This window comes from Pipistrellus kuhlii, unplaced genomic scaffold, assembly GCF_014108245.1.
Source record: "Pipistrellus kuhlii isolate mPipKuh1 unplaced genomic scaffold, mPipKuh1.p scaffold_m20_p_3, whole genome shotgun sequence".
In the NCBI taxonomy this organism is placed as follows: Eukaryota; Metazoa; Chordata; class Mammalia; order Chiroptera; family Vespertilionidae; genus Pipistrellus; species Pipistrellus kuhlii.
The window spans coordinates 42,186,199-42,204,831 of NW_023425529.1; the positions used below are offsets into that span (position 1 = coordinate 42,186,199).

General features: G+C 50.6%; 1 protein-coding gene and 1 long non-coding RNA gene across 12 annotated transcripts in view; one reads left to right on the top strand and one right to left on the bottom strand.

Annotated features, from left to right (window-relative positions):
- Positions 1–18,633, top strand: part of PRPF40B (pre-mRNA processing factor 40 homolog B) — a 48,373-nt gene that overhangs the window by 25,538 nt on the left and 4,202 nt on the right. For 2 of the 11 annotated variants that reach the window (XM_045587955.1, XM_045587960.1), the window contains exons 1-17: positions 1,507–1,700; positions 8,979–9,059; positions 9,793–9,936; positions 10,229–10,294; positions 10,939–10,966; positions 11,190–11,215; positions 11,349–11,459; positions 11,720–11,840; positions 11,920–11,944; positions 12,170–12,373; positions 12,603–12,729; positions 12,811–12,875; positions 13,364–13,528; positions 13,630–13,738; positions 14,095–14,245; positions 14,968–15,101; positions 15,697–16,044. In XM_045587955.1, coding sequence (XP_045443911.1) covers positions 1,698–1,700; positions 8,979–9,059; positions 9,793–9,936; positions 10,229–10,294; positions 10,939–10,966; positions 11,190–11,215; positions 11,349–11,459; positions 11,720–11,840; positions 11,920–11,944; positions 12,170–12,373; positions 12,603–12,729; positions 12,811–12,875; positions 13,364–13,528; positions 13,630–13,738; positions 14,095–14,245; positions 14,968–15,101; positions 15,697–16,044 — 1,908 coding nt within the window. In that variant the 5' untranslated portion in view covers positions 1,507–1,697. Of the gene's footprint in view, positions 1–1,506; positions 1,701–8,978; positions 9,060–9,792; positions 9,937–10,228; positions 10,295–10,938; positions 10,967–11,189; positions 11,216–11,348; positions 11,460–11,719; positions 11,841–11,919; positions 11,945–12,169; positions 12,374–12,602; positions 12,730–12,810; positions 12,876–13,363; positions 13,529–13,629; positions 13,739–14,094; positions 14,246–14,967; positions 15,102–15,696; positions 16,045–18,633 lie in introns of those variants that run through there. The other 9 variants (XM_045587961.1, XM_036455856.2, XM_036455858.2 and 6 more) reach the window with 9 other exon arrangements.
- LOC118728884 lies at positions 4,165–17,755 on the bottom strand. The gene is made up of 2 exons (XR_006742836.1): positions 17,171–17,755; positions 4,165–4,445 (listed from the first exon to the last, which is right to left on the bottom strand). It is a non-coding gene; the product is annotated as an uncharacterized LOC118728884 (long non-coding RNA).

An 18,633-nucleotide genomic window follows, 5' to 3' on the forward strand; every position in this document is an offset into this window, starting at 1 on the left:
CCATCTAGGTATTGTGGTGAAAAGCACAATGACGTTTCCTCTACAATGGCCCCCAGGATGAATCCCTCTTTCTTTCCTCCCATCTGTCACCTTTAATTTAGGACACCTACTTTGTGTTGGTTGTTTTCCTACTTCTCCCTCGTTAGACTCTGAGCTCCTTGCGAGCAGAGACCCAGCTGAGGTCTTTACCTCTCCAGCACCTAGCACAACGCCAAACAGAGAATACAGGCTCAGCTAAGAGATGATGGAAAAAGGAAAAAGGAAGCATCTTTTCCAGGGCTTTGGAGGGAAGGTGTTTGCCTTTCTGCACGTGTATGCCCGGAGCCCTGTCAGTTACCAGCCCTGACACCTTCAGCATATTCATTCAATAGCTATGGATTATAATTCCCTTAACAACACAGCATTTATCTCACACCTTTAATACCATTAGAGCACATGTGTCAAACACAAGGCCTGCGGGCCAAATCCGTCCCGCCAGGCCTTGCAACGTGGCCCGCACCGCGCTGTCATCACTGCACTCCGCTGCGTTTCCATCACAATGACAGTTTATGACTGTTCAGTAAACCATTCGGCCCGCGATTTAGGCTGGATTTTAGATTTTGGCCCCTTCTCTGATTGAGTTCGACACCCCTACATTAGAGAATTGGGTCCTGCTCTAAATCTCAAAAGTAACTTCGGGATCACGTGAGAAGCACGTGTCTGCCCCGTGACCGCAGGGATTTTGTGGGGACAGAGGATCTGTTTTGTTTTTTCAATTTCTGTTTGCTCAGTGCCGGGAACTGTGCCTGACACATATCAGGCTCAATAAGTAGTTGTTGGGTGAATAAACTAAAAAGTATTAACAATAACTACGCATGGTATAAAAACATGCTTTGATACACCTATACTAAGGTGACCAGACGTCCCGATTAAAAAAAATATTTTACTGATTTTTCACAGAGAGGAAGGGAGAGAGATAGAGAGCTAGAAATGTCGACGAGAGAGAAACATCAACCAGCTGCCTCCTGCACACCCCCTACCGGGGATGTGCCTGCAACCAATGCACACGCCCTTGACCAGAATCGAGCCCGGGACCTTTCAGCCCGCAGACCGACGCGCTATCCACTGAGCCAAACCAGTTTCGGCCAGGCGGCCCGATTTTTAACAATTTGTTCTGCGTCCCGCAACAACTCGGGACAAATTGTTAAAAATCGGTACTGTCCCGCCAAAAGCGGGACGTCTGGTCGCCTTAACTATACTCGGAATAAATACTTCGGTTCAGGCCCTGGTCCTGGGAGCGAGCGCAAGGAATGCCGCCGCTCCGAGCGCCTAGTGCGGCGAAGCTGGGCAGCGGCCGGCCGAGGTCGGGCGGCGGCCGGGGCGGGGGCGGAGGGCGGGGAGGACGGAGCTGCTGCCCGGTGCGGTCGGGCGTCGGCGCAGGCGGTCAGTCGGAGCCGGAGCAGGTGCCGCCGCCTCCAGGGGGCGGGGCCGGACCCGCGCGGGGCGGGGCAGCTCTCCGCGCCGGGGGGCGGGGGCGGGGCCGGGCCGGGAGCTCGGGGCCGGTGCGGGCCCGGCTGGTGGACGCGAGCGCCGGGAGCCCCGGCCACCAAGGGGTGCGACCCCCTCCTGGTCCCGCCTTCCCGGCGGCTGCCTGGCCAATCAGAGAGGCTCTTACTAGCGGGTGGGCGCAGCCGGCTCCGCTGCTCCGAGGCCCCGGCATGGTAACGTTCTCGTGCGGGGGTGGCGGGGCCCGGGCGGTTCCACGGCGCCCCCCCGCGCCCCGGGCCGGGGCCAGGGGGGCGGGGAGGCCGCCGGGGGTACGCGGGACCCCGAGGGAGGGCTAGGGACTTGAGGGATAAGGGCGAGGAGCCCGGGAGGGGGCAGGGGGTCCGGGATTTGGGGAGAAGGGGTGGGAAAGGCCATGATGGAGAATGGCGGGAGGGGGCCGGGAGGGGAATGGGAATTGCGTGACTGGGTGAGGAGAGAAGGAAGGAGTGAAGGGGGGGCTTGGGGAGAATGGCCGGGAAAGGAGGTAGGGGACAGGAGATGTGGGAACTGCGGGGCAAGCGGGGAGCCGGGAGCCCCCGTTTCTCCTGGGATATCTGGCGTGCGACACGCTCCTCCCCAGACTCGGTGCGTGTTCCTTCCCGAGACCCTCTCAGCCTCGCCTCGTCTGCTGAGGGGAGGAGGGGGCACTGCCCCCCGGGGCTGGAGAGCCCCAGAAATAGGAGCGCAGGGCCCTGGTCCCTGTCCTGGCTCTGCCCTCAGCTAACTCACAACTCTGTGTGACCTTGGGCAAGTCACTACTTCGCTCTGGGCCTCAGATTTCCTATCGTAGAAAAAAAAAGGGGGGGGGGTGGTTGAGAAGGATAGCCCACATCCCTTCCAGCTACACACTGGAGTGGCTCTTGAGGAGAGATTTTGTGTTCTAAGACGGGAAACAAAAGATGAAGATGGAGGCCGGCCTTCAGCTGGGGCTGCAGAGAATCCCCCGGGAGGTGGGGGAGGGGAGGCCGGAGCCTGCGGTCTGCATCCTGCTGGAGGGATGGGAGACCTCTCTCAGGAGGAGGAGGAGGCTGAGGCCTAACCCAGAAAGATGGAGGCCAGGAGTAGCATTTTGTTTTTCAGAGGGAGAATAAAATGGCAGGTTAGACGGCAGCAGTGGAAGATATATTGTAGTAAAACAGTATCTTTGCAAGCAGGAAGCATACCGCTGGCTCAGGAGAGGGGGGACTAGGATGGTCTTGAAAGGAGAGAGGGAAGGCTCATGCTGTGGAGGCCGGTGAGGAAGGGCAGCGTGTGGATAGACCACATGCCAGGTCGTCAGCTGGTCTCAGCCTCCATGATACTTTTCTTCATGGTGATGACTCCCTCTTTCTGAGAGATGTGCCTTTCAGTCTTCCTTTACCAACACAAAGCTCTTCAAGGACTGAGTCAGACCTGAGCAACCTCGGGATCATCTAGCTGTGTGAGGATTTCAGAATTGTGTGAGGCTTGGGGAAGAAAACAGAACGATATCTGAAACCTATATAATTTCATTAACCAATGTCACCCCAATAAATTCAGTTAAAAAAATAAAAAGAAGTGAACATGAAAAACAAACCAGTGAATCTGAATGAAAGAAATACCTGTGGCACCATCGTTCTTGCTAGACGGGAGTGTTTTGAAGTACTTGAAAGCACTGACTTTGGGGTCACCTGCCATTTAATTTCTTTGAACCTCAGTTTCTTTATAAAATGGGGATAATAACGTCTAAGATGGTTGTGAGGATTAAATGTTTGTCATGGTATTTGGCTCATAATAAGCACTCAATAAATATTAGCTATTAGCTGCTACCATTTCCTTCTTTTTTAAAATTCTCACCTGAGAATATTTTTCCAGTCTTTTTTTATGAGACTGACGTGCTGCCTACTACGCTAAGAGGGCAGCTGCCATCCAGTCATTTTTTTTTAGAGAGAGTAGAAGGGAGAGAGAAAGAAACATCAATCACATCAATTGGTTGCCTCCCGAATGCAACCCAACCAGCACCCATGCTCTGACCAGGGTCCAAACCAACCATGGTACATGATATATATATATACAGAGAACTGGAATAATCAATGCAGGAGAGTTTGGAGATACACTTTATTCACCGTGGTGGGCTTAGAGAAAATGAATTCAAATTCTAAGCAAAGCTACAAGCAGAACTTCCCTTTTTATTAAGGAGCCAGCCCTCTGTGCTATTAGTGGTTATCTCGTTGCTGTCTTTGAAAACAAACACAGTTCTAAAAATTATGGGCATACCTAGTCTGACCTACAAGGTCAGACAGTTAAGTTTATTGTCCTCATTATTCAAGCAAGCTAAAGCAGGCTAGAAAGCAAAGTTATTTTTTAGAATAAGAGGCCGTCTAAGAAAAACAGCAGAGAATTCCAGACAGCAGTTTTTACAAAATAGGGGTATGCCTTCTCATATATAAATATATACATTTGTGTGTGTGTGTATTTCAGAGAGGAAGGGAGAAAGAGATAGAAACATCAGTGATGAGAGAGAATCATTGATTGGCTGCCTTCTGCATGCCCCTTGCTGGGGATTGAGCTGGCAATTTGGCCCTAATGGGGAATGGAACCCTCTGACACGCTAACCACTGAGAAAACCAGTCAGGGCAATCGTTTCCTCTTTCCATTCTTTCTCTTTCTCTGCTCTTGTCCTTTTTTCTTCTTGAATCTTCAATTCTGAGATGTCCCTTAGAAGTAGAGGATGAGAATTGATTGCATCTTCGAGGGGTATCTTTCCACTGGTCCAGGTGAACACATGATCAGATGATCAGTTGTCTTTATCCTCTCTCCCCAGCCCACAAATGTGTTTTTGTTCCAAGGAGGACACAGGGTCTGCTTCTCTTTCAGCCCCCTTTCTTATATCTCTTTCTCACATGAGTTACTTCAGATTCTCACCCAGAAGTGTAATAAGATCCAAAGTTGTACCTGCACTGCAGCAAAATAGATAGGGGAATGGATGTTTCAGGAAGGAAAGAAAGAAAGCATACACATCGCACAGGGAGGCTTAGCAAAGGGAGGGCTTTGGAAGTTTCATAGAAATTCATGTTCATGTTATTGCTCTATCCAGAAACAGGCCAGTGTCTGGAACCTTGCCAGGGATCTCCATTCCAAGTTAAAGATGGTCATATACACTTAGTTTTTCATTATTTAGGTTTTTCCAAGCCAGTATTTAACTCCAGTTCCCTTTCCACAGCCACACAGATCTCTGCCAAGCTGCTTCTCTGTCTCATCACAGTCAGCCTTTACCCAGAGAATTTATATAAAGGTACCTGGGCACATGCACACACATCTTCCCCTCACTCCCTCTAGCCACACACACACAAACACTTGCCTATTAGAATATTCCAGTATGCAAAAATCGAATAAGGTTAAGGATGAGTCTGCATTTTGTCACAGCACTTTGTGAGCAGGGCCCTGACTAGACACTCAGAGGAGGCTTAAAAAAGAAAACGCAATCTCTGAATGTAGGAAAATCTCCACCCAAGTAGGGCGACAGGCAGTCCCAGGATCCTGAGGCAGTTTGAGGTGGGAAAGTGTGGTGTAAAGAAACATCTACAGAGTAGCTTGTTGCTGGGTGCAAAGTAGTGCAGCATTTTCCCCGAGAGGACATAAGTAGACAGGAGTGTGTGTGTGTGTGTGTGTGTGTGTGTGTGAAAAACAGTCATAGAGGTAACCCAAAAGAGGTGAATTTTGGATCATCTTGAACAAGGTGAGAGACAAAGTGGAATAAAAGAAACACATGGAGTAATTTGTGTGTAAAAGGGAGAAGGGAAGCCATTGAATCAGGAAGAGTCAAGAAGAGTTACGGCATGGGCCTTATTGAAAGACTGAATGCTAAATGAGAGAATCTGTAGGGTGGGCAGTAGAGACCCACCACTGATTATCAAGGAAGGAAATGTTGGATCCTTGCTGATTTAACTACATGGGTTTCTGGGGAAATGTTGGAGTGAAAAAACAGACCTGTTTCCTGTGGCAAGGACTGTGCTTTTAAGGGAGTAGGGTTGGAAGACAGATTAGATCTAGTCTTGGCTCTGTCCCTAACCAGCTGTAGGAATTATTATTCCCCCTCGTTTTTTTATCTGAAAAAAGGGGGCTACCTTGGGTGGTTGCCAGAGTCCCCTCTCCATCTCTGGGATCCTGTGTTCGCTGGATGCTAGGGATACTAGGCCTTGCCACTGACTTTGTCTTGTGGGACTTGTCAAGACCATCCAGCCATTAAGGCAATAATATTTGTTAGCACCTACTGTGTGTCAATAGCAGGGAGTGAGGGAAATCAATGAGGGTAGGACATTGGGATGAGCAAAAGCAGATTAAAGTCTGCCCCTTAGAGTTTCCAGCCTAGTGAGGCAGAAAGCAGATATTTCATTGATTCCAAGACTCAGAATCTAACATTTCTGAAGGCAAGAAGCATCTAAAAATCAATGGAGTAGCATGATTTAATTGGCAGGCATTTGTTTTTTGTTAATGCCAATAATAGTAAATCAGAATTGTACAAAAAACTAAAATTCCAATGGATAATTGCTGATGGGGAAGGTATATGGTGTCCAAGCATGTGAAGGAGGTACTGACTGGTCTGGGCTGAGGAAGACTTTTTGAGGAAATGATGGCCAATAGGTGTGAAGGATAAATAGTTGAGATGGGTGGGGTTGGTGGGAAGATTACCCCACGAGAAGGTGAATGCTGAGGCGGAGAACTGAGAGAAGGTGAGTGTGGTGGAGCACGGACCCAGGAGCTAAGCATGGGGGAGTCTGACAAGGCAGTGGGAGCAAATCTATTACAGCCTCCCAGGTCCTAGGCAGAGGCTTTGTCTTTACACGAAGAACAGTGGGAAGCCATTGAAGAGTTTTAAGCAGGAAAGTAACATGGTCTGAGATTCATTTTTAAAAATATATTTTTATTGATTTCGGAGAGGGAGAGAGATAGAAACATCAATGATGAGAGATTCATGGGGATTGAGCCCACAACATGGGCACGTGCCCTTGATCTGAATCAAACCTGGAACCCTTTAATCCTGCAGGCCAATGCTCTATCCACTGAGCCAAACTGGTAGGGCCTGAGGTGCGTTTTGATGAGCTCATTATAGCTGCAGGTTTGAGTGAGATTCCCGCTGAAAGGGTTGGTAGGTGAGGAGAAGGAAATGGAGGGGAGGATATGAATTCTATAAATCTTCAGGAGGTAAAGTTAATAGGACTCAGTGATGTATTGAGAAGGAAGAGGGAGGTGTGGAGAGTGACACTCATATTTCTAATCTTGGACAACTGGGAGCACCAGTCTCTGACATGGGCAACAAACCCCTGATGCTTGGTAGGACCATAAAGATAGTTACATAGCATTTGGGAAGGTAGGATGATCCTCAGGCAGCTTGAGGTGGGGAGTGTGGCACAAAGAATTGATTTCTTCTTATATGATTAGTTTCTGACTCCTCATGCTGAGGAAAGTATTGAGGGAGGAGCAGGTCTGATACAAGACTAGAGCAGTTGAACTCTGAGAAAAGGTGATTCCAGTTGGAGCAGTTTGGCTTACCCCTTCTTTCCTTAGGACAAGGAAGAGAGGAGGCACACTTATCGGTAAAGGTAGAAATTAGAAAGTATTTTTAAAAGCTGAGATTTCTTAGGCAGATTGCTTGATGTGCCTTGGAAGTAAAGAAAGGCAGAGTCCCAGCCTGGGTGGCTCAGTGGTTGAGCACCGACCTTCAAACCAGATGGTGGTTTGATTCCTGGTGAGAGAACATGCCCAGGTTACGGGCTTGATACCCAGTATGGGAGGTGCGGGCTACAGCTGATCAATCATTCTCTTTCATCATTGTTGTTTCTATCTCTCCCTTTCCGTTCCTCTCTGAAATCAATTAAGAAAACCCATGCTATTAAATCTTTTTTTAAAAATGAGAAAGATATGTTAAAAATAAATAAGTAAATAAAAAGAAAAGAAAAGGAGAGGCCAGAGGCCAGAGGGACAGTGAGCACTACGCAGGACTCTGGTGCCTGCCTTTAAAGGAAAAAGAGCTGAGACTTCTCAACATAGGAACCATTGGGAGCAGTGAGGCGGCTCTTGGGTCATCTTTCCCTGGGTCTCTTCCCTACCACCCCTTCCTTCCAAGCAAAGAGGAGGAGTGGCAGGGCCTTTTGGCTGCATCTCCACACCTCAGTTTACTTAAAATTTTTCGAATGGGTGACATAGTCATATGAGTGCAAAAGTTACAGAAGGGCAGAGTGATAAATCTCCTTCCCACCTCAGTACCCCTCCCACCAATTTGTCATCTTTTGTGTCCGATTTTTATACAAGTGATGAAACTTCACAACACTTCGTTTCTCCCCCCATTTGTTAATATATCTTAGAGGTGGTTTCATATAGACAATGAGCTTCATTCTTTTTTATGACTGCATAGTATTCCATTTTATGTTTGTAATTTTGTTCCGTATCGGTGGATATTTAGGCTGATTCTAATCTTTCGTTTTTACAAATAATGCTGAACTGGAAATCTTGTATAGACATCATTTTGGCCATATGGGGCTTTATCTGTAGGACGAATATTTAGAGCTGAAAGGTTCTATATAGAGAGTGTTTTTGTTCTCTCACTTGTCATTCATCCATCCACTATTTATTGAGTGCCCATTATGTGCCAGATATTCTTGTAGGTTCCAGGAATCCAACTTTTAACAAATCAGATATGATCCCTGCCCTGTGGAATGATATTACCCTCTATTAAAGGGAAACAAAAAAGGAGACCAGACAGAATAAATTGGGAGGATCTGCTTTAGAGTCAGGAAGACTTCTTAGAGTAAGTGATATTTAAGCTGAGAACTAAAGGCTGGGACGTGGCTAGCCATTCGGTATGCGATGGGGAAACCTAGGCTATCCAAAGCCTCACCCACAGGGAGGGGAGGTCAGGATCTGGAGGGGAGGAGGAGTACATCTAAAGAGATGAAGGAGGTGATTGCGAGTGGAAGGTATCAAAGAGTGATTGACTAAAGATTGAGGCCAGATAGCGGAGGGAGAGGAGAGTTAGGGAGACTAGTACTTATGAAGGACTAGTTATTAGTTGTGTTTAGAGGGCTCTGTACCTGGCTGAATTTAGGTGGGGAAACAGGAAAAGAGACCGCTGCCTGGATATTTTATGAATGAGAGGCCGCATTTAACTGGTCTGAGGGAGGCACAGCTTTGCCTACAGACAGGAGAGTGGATGAAATGCCTGTAGTACAGCCTCCAACTTTTCTGAGGCTTTGGCAAAATGGAAACTTCTAAATTAAAGATGACATTGAAGGGCTCAGCCAGCTGGCTCTGAGCTGGTGGAAGAGAGAGCAGACCTCTCCCGGGCTCAGAGCTGGGAGTCGGCAGAAGTTGGTCTTGGGGACTCTTTCTCTGAAATATATGCTCCTTTTTTATCCTCACCCTTCTGCTTCCCTTTTGCAAACTCTCATCTCTTTGCCCATCCTGGATCCTATGACTTTTCTCTCCCTCAACAGTCGGTTCCCGATTCTGGTCCCCGGCCCCCAGCAGCGCCTGCCCCCTTCCCACCGGGGCCCCCCATGATGCCACCACCCTTCGTAAGTTTCATGACTTTCCCTGGGCTTGGCTTTTTCAGCCTGCACCCTTAACTCCCCAGGCCCCCGCACTACTGCACGGTTTTCGTGTAAAAAACCTTTTCTGCTACCCTTGGAAGAGGGATGGTTTTGCTGGGTATTGGGGTAGGAGACCTGCTGTTCAGCTCTCCGTTCATAACATTGACAGTTCGTCCTTCGTGTTTTGTCCTGGGGACGTACTGGGGCCAGCGGGGAAGTGGAAAGACCCCGGTAGTGTGAGGGCAGGGAGGGCTGTCTGTCTCTTTTACTCCTTCTCTGTATTTTAAAAATATGCCACATCAGTCAAGCTGGACTAGCAACTGATAGTCATTGAGGTGGAGAAGAAGGGGTGGGAGGCAGGGAACTGGACACATGCCTTTTGGCCCTGCATCTGAGAAGCCTCTGAGGAGAGCTGCAAAAGACATGGAGCCTTCCAGCTGCAGGCTGGTGTTGGTTATACTTTTCTTTTCCTTCTCCCTTCCCTACCTCAGGAAGCTGTGTGCTTGCCTGTTAGACCCAGAGGACCCCCCAGTTGCCAGTCTTTCTTAGTGGTGAGGAGGGTGGCAGTTTCATACTCTGGGCTTAGCAAGCTAGACTTTGAACTTGTCTCAGAGCCAGGGTGGAAGGTTCAGGTGAGAGACAAGTGGATGTTTTCTGCCAGAAGCAAGGCGGTATCTTCTCTGCTCAGCATCTCTTATTTTCCTCCTTTCCATTCCAGATGCCCCCTCCAGGAATCCCTCCGCCCTTCCCTCCGATGGGGCTACCACCCATGAGTCAGAGACCACCAGCCATCCCCCCCATGCCACCTGGCATCATGCCCCCGATGCTACCACCAATGGGGTCACCACCACCACTCACACAGGTGATCCTCTTCTCTGCACCAGGATCTCAGGAAAACTCAGTTTATCTGCGGATGGAGATGAGAGCTGGGGGTCTGGACTTCAGGAACTGGGTAGGGAGCTTTGGGTCAGGCCCATGTGGATTTGTCTGCTGAATGACTGGAGAAAACTCTCAGGCTAGGCCAGAAGCCCTTAATCCCTCAGGGCATTGCCTGAGGAGGTGCCCATGTGAAGATCCTGAACACAGCTGAATCGTCCTGCCAAGCCTGTGCCTGCCTCCGCCTCAGTAGCTGGTTTTTGTCTTTATATCCGTAGATACCAGGAATGGTACCTCCCATGATGCCAGGAATGCTGATGCCTGCAGTGCCTGTCACCGCAGCGGTAAGCACTGGGGCCAGCAGGAAGCAGCTCTGTTTTACAGCACTGTGGGGTCTGATTTGGAGTTCAGGAATATGGCCTCCATTCTTTCTCTCTTCTCATCGGATCCATCGTGGTCCCTGTCAGCATTCCCCACACTGGAGACCTCTCCAGCCGTGTACTTAGCTCTTCTTGTTTCTCCCTCTCCCCCAAAGGCATGTACATTTTCTGTTGTTATTCGCCGTTGTGTCCATCTCCCTTAAGGAACACACTCATGCCAGATTGCTTGACTCACAGAGCCAGGGCTGTGGACTTAAATAGAGTCCCTCTTCATGTCTCTTTAGGAGAAAACAACAGCACTTGGGGATCTCGCTGTACCTTCTTGTGCTGTTGCTCAGTGCAGTAGTCTGGGTAGGATGTATTGTAGAATTTGGCATCCACTGTGGAAGGGATGGGTCTCAAGAAAATACTCTCACTGAGGAAAACGAAGGAGTTGCTGTGTGATTCCCCCCGGGGATCCGAGAGCCACCACCCAGGAAGTGGGGGAAGCGTGTTAGGTAGCAGGACACATGGATCTTGGCCTGGCCTGCTTCTCTGTCCCCCATGGCCTGGGTCCTGGGGGCCACTGGGCTTGGCCCCAACCCTTCCCCCTCCTCTTTCTTCGGCAGACGGCTCCAGGTGTGGACACCGCCAGCTGTGAGTCTTCTGGGGGCCTGCTCCCCCCAGGCTCGGAGGTCGGGGGGTACAGGGGAGAGGGGACTAGAGTCCACCCTGGATCATGCCTGTTGGGATGCCAGGGAACCTGGGATGTCGATGGGACCAGGGGTTTATATTGGGGATGGAGTAAGGGAGGACTAGATGGGGATAAGATGCAGGTTGGAGCAAGGACTCAGTATCTTTCCTTTGGCTTCTTTTCTAGCTGCTGTGACTGGGACAGGCCCTCTGGTGAGTTCTTCCAGCTCAGGGATCTCTGGGTAGAAAGGCTGAAAGTGGGGGGCTAATGGTTCAGTCTTTGGGGTGAGGAGAAGCTTTGGGAAAGGGGCCTTGACCACCATTCTGTGCACCCCCCTCCCCCCAGAGGGCCCTATGGAGTGAGCATGTAGCCCCTGATGGGCGCATCTACTACTACAATGCTGACGACAAGCAGTCCGTGTGGGAGAAGCCCAGCGTGCTCAAGTCCAAGGCGGAGGTCCTGAGCTAGGCTTTCTGGCCCTTCCTTTCAGCTGCCCTGACCCTTCTGAATGCTTGATCTCCCCTGAGTTTATAAACCATACACATTACAGTTCCTCTGATCCCAAGATCCCCGACAGCCCTAACCTCCTAGGATCTCAGGAAGTCCACCTTGCCCCATGCTGAGCCAGGCCAGATGGTGGCTAAAACTCCTGGGTCCCTATACTCACAGCGTCACCTTAGCTCCATCAGCCCACTGATGTCTGCCCCGTCTTACAGCTGCTGCTGTCCCAGAGTCCCTGGAGAGAGTACAAGTCGGACACGGGCAAACCTTACTACTATAACAACCAGAGTAAGGAGTCCCGCTGGACCCGGCCGAAGGACCTGGATGACCTCGAGGGTGAGGATGGGGGGCCTGGAGAGGGGGCTGTGGAAGGTGCCCTTGCCGCCTGGTGACCATGTATCTTTTCCCATTGCAGCTCTAGTCAAACAAGAGGCTGTAGGGTGAGTAACTTGCTCATCTTGCCCACCTATCCCTCCATACTTGGGACCACCTGAGGGTGGAAGTGGACTCTCTCCCCATGATCCCTCTCTGGAAGGAAGAGCGAGCTCTGTCTCCTTGAGAAGTGGGCCACTCTGTCCCCAGCTCTTCTCAGGCTAGAGTCCTGCCAGCCCCTGACCATCTCTCCCTGCTCCATTCTGGATTCTGCCCTTCTGGCTCGCCTGCAGGAAACAGCAGCAGCAGCCCCAGACACTGCAGCCGCAGCCTCCTCAGCCACAGCCTGACCCCCCACCTGCGCCTCCTGGCCCCACCCCGCTGCCGGTGGGCCTTCTAGAACCTGAGCCAGGTGGGAGTGAAGACTGCGCTGCGTCAAATGCTGTCCAGCCCCTGGAGCAGGGCTTCCTGCAGCAGCCAGAGGAGGGCCCCAGCAGGTGAGGCTGTCCCCACAGCATTCTGGATGCTGGCCTCGGCTGCCAGCCTGGTTCAGCCCTTTACCTCTGCTCGGCCTCTTGGAAAGGGTGTGGGATCTGGGCATGACCTCTGAAAGGCAGAAAAAGTCTGCTTAGGGAGCAAGAAACAGGCGGCTTGCGGTGATCAGCCATGACCCTGAAACCTACCGGGGCTGGGGATGTGGTGGCTGAACCTCCTTTGCTTCCCCAGTTCTGCTGGACAGCATCAGCCCCAACAAGAGGAAGAGGAGTCAAAGCCAGAACCGGAGCGGTCTGGCCTCAGCTGGAGTAACCGTGAGAAGGCCAAGCAGGCCTTTAAGGACTTGCTGAGGGACAAGGTACGGGAGTCAGGGTTCCCAGGGTGGGCCTGGAGGGGCCACAGGGGGCCAGGCTCTGTGACACCCACTGCTCCATTCCAGGCTGTCCCCTCCAATGCCTCATGGGAACAGGCCATGAAGATGGTAGTCACCGACCCCCGTTACAGGTAGGCCTGGGCAGAGGGAGCCAGGCCTCCAGACCCTGTTCATGAGAGAAGCTGGTCAGGGACTCCCTGAGAAGCCCCAGCTCGATACTTGGGCTCCGAGGGGCCAGGGTGAGGAGAGTGGTAGATGAGTGAAGGTTCAAGGGGAAGAGAAGCTATGGAAGACCTCCCGGAGGGAAAGGTATCTGATATGAGACATTCAATAAATGCTTGTTGAATTGATTTGAATTAATTGGGGGAAGGTTAGGGCATATCCCTGACTATAATTTGAGCACCCCAAAGCATAAGGTATTATCAGTGTCCTGGAACCCATCCGTTCCTTTCACTGCCTCTCACCCTTTCCCAGAGGTTTTTCTTGCCTCCCTGTACCCAGGCCCCTGCAGCCTGCTGTGCCCACGGGTAGACCCCTCACTCGAGTTGGTGGAGACCTGTTCCCAGAGTGCCATGCATGAACCACAGGGTGGCTCAGGCTGACTCCTCTTCCCACCCAGTGCCTTGCCCAAACTGAGTGAGAAAAAGCAGGCATTTAATGCCTACAAGGCGCAGCGGGAGAAGGAGGAGAAGGAAGAGGCGCGGCTGAGGGCCAAGGAGGCCAAGCAGACCTTGCAGCACTTCCTGGAGCAGCACGAGCGCATGACCTCCACCACCCGCTACCGGTCAGGGGCCCGGGCTGGGGCGGGGCTGTGGGACCCTGAGACCACATGTGCCCAGGGCCTCTGGTCTCTGCCTGCCTACCCACAGCTCATGTGCTCCACAGGCGGGCAGAACAGACCTTTGGGGAGCTGGAGGTCTGGGCTGTGGTCCCCGAGAGGGATCGAAAAGAGGTTTATGATGATGTCCTCTTCTTCCTGGCCAAGAAGGAGAAGGTAATAGTCATGGGCTGCATCCATCAGCCCCAGTCTCATCTTAGAGTCTTCATTTCTTTGCTCCTTATGGACCAGGGTCATTAATTTCTCCGATGCCCCAGGGTCCTAGCTCCTTACTCTGAAGCTGGTGTGGCACTTGCACATTCCTTCATTTCTGTTCTGGGCCTATAACCCGGGGCATTGGAGGGCGGGAAGGACTCGCTGAGGGATTGGTCTGTAACCTGTGCTCCTTCCCCTTTCTGGGTACATGAAAGCCTTGCATCTGGCCCTCCTAGGGTTCCCTAGCTACCTTCCTTTCCCCAAATCCTCCTCTGCCCAGCACCACTTAAGTACTTCGGCCTGCCCTGCCTCTCCAGGAACAGGCCAAGCAGCTACGGCGCCGCAATATCCAGGCCCTGAAGAGCATCCTGGATGGGATGAGTAGCGTCAACTTCCAAACCACATGGTCCCAGGCCCAGCAGTACCTCATGGATAACCCCAGCTTTGCTCAGGACCATCAGCTTCAGAGTAAGCCAGGCCTGCACTCCCACCTGCCCTTTCCCTTTTCATCACTGACCTGGGTCCCCAGAGCCTAATTCACACATGTCACCTGTACCTCCTGTTCTCCCGGACATCTAGGGGTCCCCAGCACTCAGTCCCTGTGCTCTCTGGATTCTGGAGATGCCAGAATGTTCAGATTACCCTCTCCCTCTGGGTCCACTGTTGATCTAAGAAGTGTGTCCTTGGAAGAAGAACTTGGGATAGGAATCAGAAGACCTGGAGATGAGGGCTGTTATAGCTAATGTGAATTCTTAAACTGTCATGGCACAGTGGGCAATAACTGGTCACACGTGTTACAATAAACTGCTGTTGGCCTGTAATGTAATCACTGGCAATATTAGAAATACACTTTCTAAAACTGGACCACAGCCTGATTGATTCCCAGTTCCATAAACTGAAACCTTAGGTCCTAAGAGAACTGATTTCATAAACATGACGACTTTGGTAACCAAATTTACAAGAGCCGAATTCTTGCTGATTTTTTCCTTATGCAATTAATGATCTCTCCTCAAGAACAACCGTTCCAGTACTCCCTCCCACAGAGCCCTCTTTTCACATTGCCCACATTCTGGCTGTCCCCAGCACCTACAGGGCAGCATCCTGGAAGCGGGGAGGGGAGGGGGCGCTGCGGGGTACCGAGAGGGTATCCCACTGGTGCAATGTCTGCTGAGCCTCCTCTCTGTGGTTAGACATGGACAAGGAAGATGCGCTGATCTGCTTTGAGGAGCACATCCGAGCTTTGGAGAGGGAGGAGGAGGAGGAGCGGGAGCGGGCCCGGCTTAGGGAGCGGCGCCAGCAACGCAAGAACCGGGAGGCCTTCCAGGTATCTTTGCCGCCCCCTGAAAGAGCTCGGCTCTGCCCCGGACCATAGCAGGCCCACTGTTCTGTCTGTGCTCAGTTCTGTCTGTCTCCACAAGACCGCCTTCTGCTATAGGTTCCCATGCTGTGTCCCCTCAACTTGGCTTTGCTCCTGTAGGGAGATGGGATGTATGCACCTAGAAACCCAGCAGAGAGTACCCTAAAGGCAGCTTGGCAGCGAGGCTGCTTATCTGCCTTTGGTGGGGAGCCAGACAGGCAAAGCTTATCCTCCAGGTTTGAGGTGGCAAATGTGGTGGTAGTGGCGGTAACACAAAGCGAAGTTGAAGCCAAGTCATAGGAAGGTTGTGCTACAGGCAAGTTTTGTGTCTGCCTCCCAGCCTGGCTCACCCCATGTTTTAGTCTGTCCCTCTCTGTATTTACATTCTTTCCTTTTCCACTGCTCTCTGCCTCCCCATCTGTGTCTCTTCATCGCTGGCTCCCTGGCCTGCATTTCCTCAATCTGGATTGTCCCCGCCTCTCCTGCCATCTCCTCTCTTCCTCCTTTGGCTCTGCCTTCCTCCCTGTCTCACTCTCCCTCTAACCGGCCTTTCCCTGCACAGACCTTCCTAGATGAGCTGCATGAGACAGGGCAGCTGCACTCTATGTCCACCTGGATGGAGCTGTACCCAGCGGTCAGCACTGACGTCCGCTTTGCCAACATGCTGGGCCAGCCGGGTAAGACAGCTGGGCTCCCCTTCTCTGGCCTGGCTTCCTGCCCGGCCAGCCTCTCTGCATCCCTGCTCCTGGGTCCTGACCCGACCCTCAGGCCTCGGGAAGCTGCCACCGCCAGGCCCCCCTCCCTACCTCCTCCCGCAGGCTCCACCCCTCTGGACTTGTTCAAGTTCTATGTGGAGGACTTAAAGGCACGGTTCCATGATGAGAAGAAGATCATTAAGGACATCCTTAAGGTGAGGGAGGCCTGTCGTTGAGGAGGGATGCAGGCTGGGTTCAGGGCATGTTCCAGACAGGACTCCCTGAGAAGTCCTGCTTTGCAGGAGCATCGCAGCTCAGTTCAGTAGCAGCTACTGTGATCCTTTATGTGGCCTGGGGACAAAGATGAGTAAGATACCATTTCTGCCCAGAAGGAGCTCACAGCCTAATAGGAAGATAGATGTGACACCATTATACAGAGGCACAAGCATTATTACAGAGACAAGAATCAGAAGAATTAACATTTAAAATGCACTTTTAAGAGTAACTAGCTGGAGGAGGGTGGAGGTCCTGGGCGTAAGGAACTACAGGTGCAAGAAGCATCATTAATCAAAGGCCAGAGATAGTTCCTTCTGGTCTGCACAGTGCTTTAGAAAAGTTTGGAATTTTTGCTAACATTTTAAGATCAACAGTTGCACATCTTCAGCTTCTTTTGGAAATTTGGATTGTTTAGTAGCACTGGACTGGTTTTGCAAGGCATTCAGTGGACTCCAGCTGAGATGCCACTGTCTCTTGGAAGGGGTATGGCATCCTTAGTGTCACTCCCTGTCATGGCAGAGAGTTCAGTGAACGTTTACCATCACACATACACTTTACTATTCTTACACTGGAGAAATAATTCTGGATATCTATGTCTATCAAAGGTGGAAAAGTGATGATGGACTATGAGAGCCTTGTGTTTCTGATGAAGAAAACAGAGAAAGCATACTTCTTAGTGGAAGTGAAGAACATTATAATGCATGTGAGGAGGCAGTAGGCATAGTTGTTAGGAGCATGAAGGCAGACTACTTGGGGTAAAAATCCAGTTTAACCACTTACTAGTTGTGTGACTAAGGGCAGATTACTTAACCTTTCTGAGCCTCGGCTTTCTCATCTGACAAATGGGTGTTTTCCACCAAGGTATAGCTAATTACTAAGGGCAGTAACTTGGTACATGAGGTGAGAAAGATCTGAGAATAAAGCTAAAAATGTCCCACTGCACACTCAGCATTCCATGTGTTTTGCCTTATAAATTTATGCAGGTATTACATTTTGATACCGTGTTGCTTCTCTAATTAATATAAACTTAATATTTTAAAATTACTGACCTTAAGTTAGACATACCATGTTGTCCTATCGCTTCCTCTGTTTCTTTGGAACCACATGTCCCAGTTTGAAAGTAGAGCCCTCTGTGTAAATTCCTTGAATGTTAAAATTTGGATTTTTATCTGGGAGCTGGGGAATGATCTGCTCAGATAATGACCTCTCAGACTGTGTTTGTATCCTTAGGAATAGGCTAGTACCTGAAGCCTCAGGATACTAAAAATGATAGTGGCAAGAAATTAAAATGAAATTTGAGCTTGAGTCATCCTCTCCTAAACACCCCCCCCCCCCCAAGACCACTGCTCTGCTGGGGCCATGAGATAGAAAAGTGTGAGCAGCCCTGGATTCTCAAGGCTGGGTCAGGTGTGGGCTGAGCAGGGAGAGCAGTCGGGAGGCTACTATAGTGGTCTGGGTGGGGAGTGAGCTCAGGCAGGACATGGGTTGGCAGGTGAGAGCGCGGAGGTGGCCCAGCTCTGAGACTCCCTAGGTTTCCTCAGAGGCGCCTTGGGACAAGCATGGGGGTGAGGGAGGACAGATTGAATGGTACGCTCTTTCCTGCTTACATGCACAGTAGCTTCTCTTATATATCAAGGTTCTGCATAAGGTTTTATTTTCGGGGGGGGGGGGGGTGGGTTCTGCTGTTAAAAAAAAATGGAAGTTTAAAATAGTAGGATAATCACCCAGAAGTAAAATTGGCAGATCTGTGTGTGTGAGTGGAATTGAGGGTAAGGAAGGAGTGAGGCTAGAGGGATGATGGCACCATTGGTAAGGATTAAGAAGGAAGAACTAGAACTGGGCTGGAGAAAATAAGAATTCCATTTGGGAATTTATTCTTAAAAACAACCTGGGGGCCAGAAGGAATAAACTAAGCACTACATATTAAATAGAATCTTTTATAATAAAAAAAAGTATAATATGCTAATCAGACCAGATGTCCTTCTGGACAAAGCAGGGGCTGCGAGGGAAGCCCGGGCCCTGGGTGTTTGCCTGCTGGCGGCCTGAGGAAAGCCCGAGTCTCAGGCGCCAGAGGGAAGCTGGTGCCAGCAGCCAGCAGAAGCAAGGCTTACTCTTGCACAAATTTTGTGCATCAGGCCTCTAGTAATCGTATAAAGTAGAAATCTAGTCCCAGGAGAGCTAAATTTAATTGGATGCTTAACTTTTAGTACAAGTGCTCTGGTACTACTGACAGGCCTGCAGAGGCCTATCACTGAGTTCCATCTCTCCACACCTCTGGAGAAAGAATCTGCTTTAGGCACATCCTCTTCCCCTTTTGGGATTCTGCCAAAGGAGGCTTGACAAGCCCAGGAGGCCCTGTGGCCATCCACCAGATGAACAGACTGTGGTGCGTCATCCCAGAGGATAATGCAGAGAGCCCCAAACTTGGAGCAGCTGGGAGATATGGGGGAGGAGCGGAGAGGTGCTCATGAGAAATGAATTTTCTTAGGACCTGAATTTGAAGTGCCTATGAAATACCCAATTTGGTA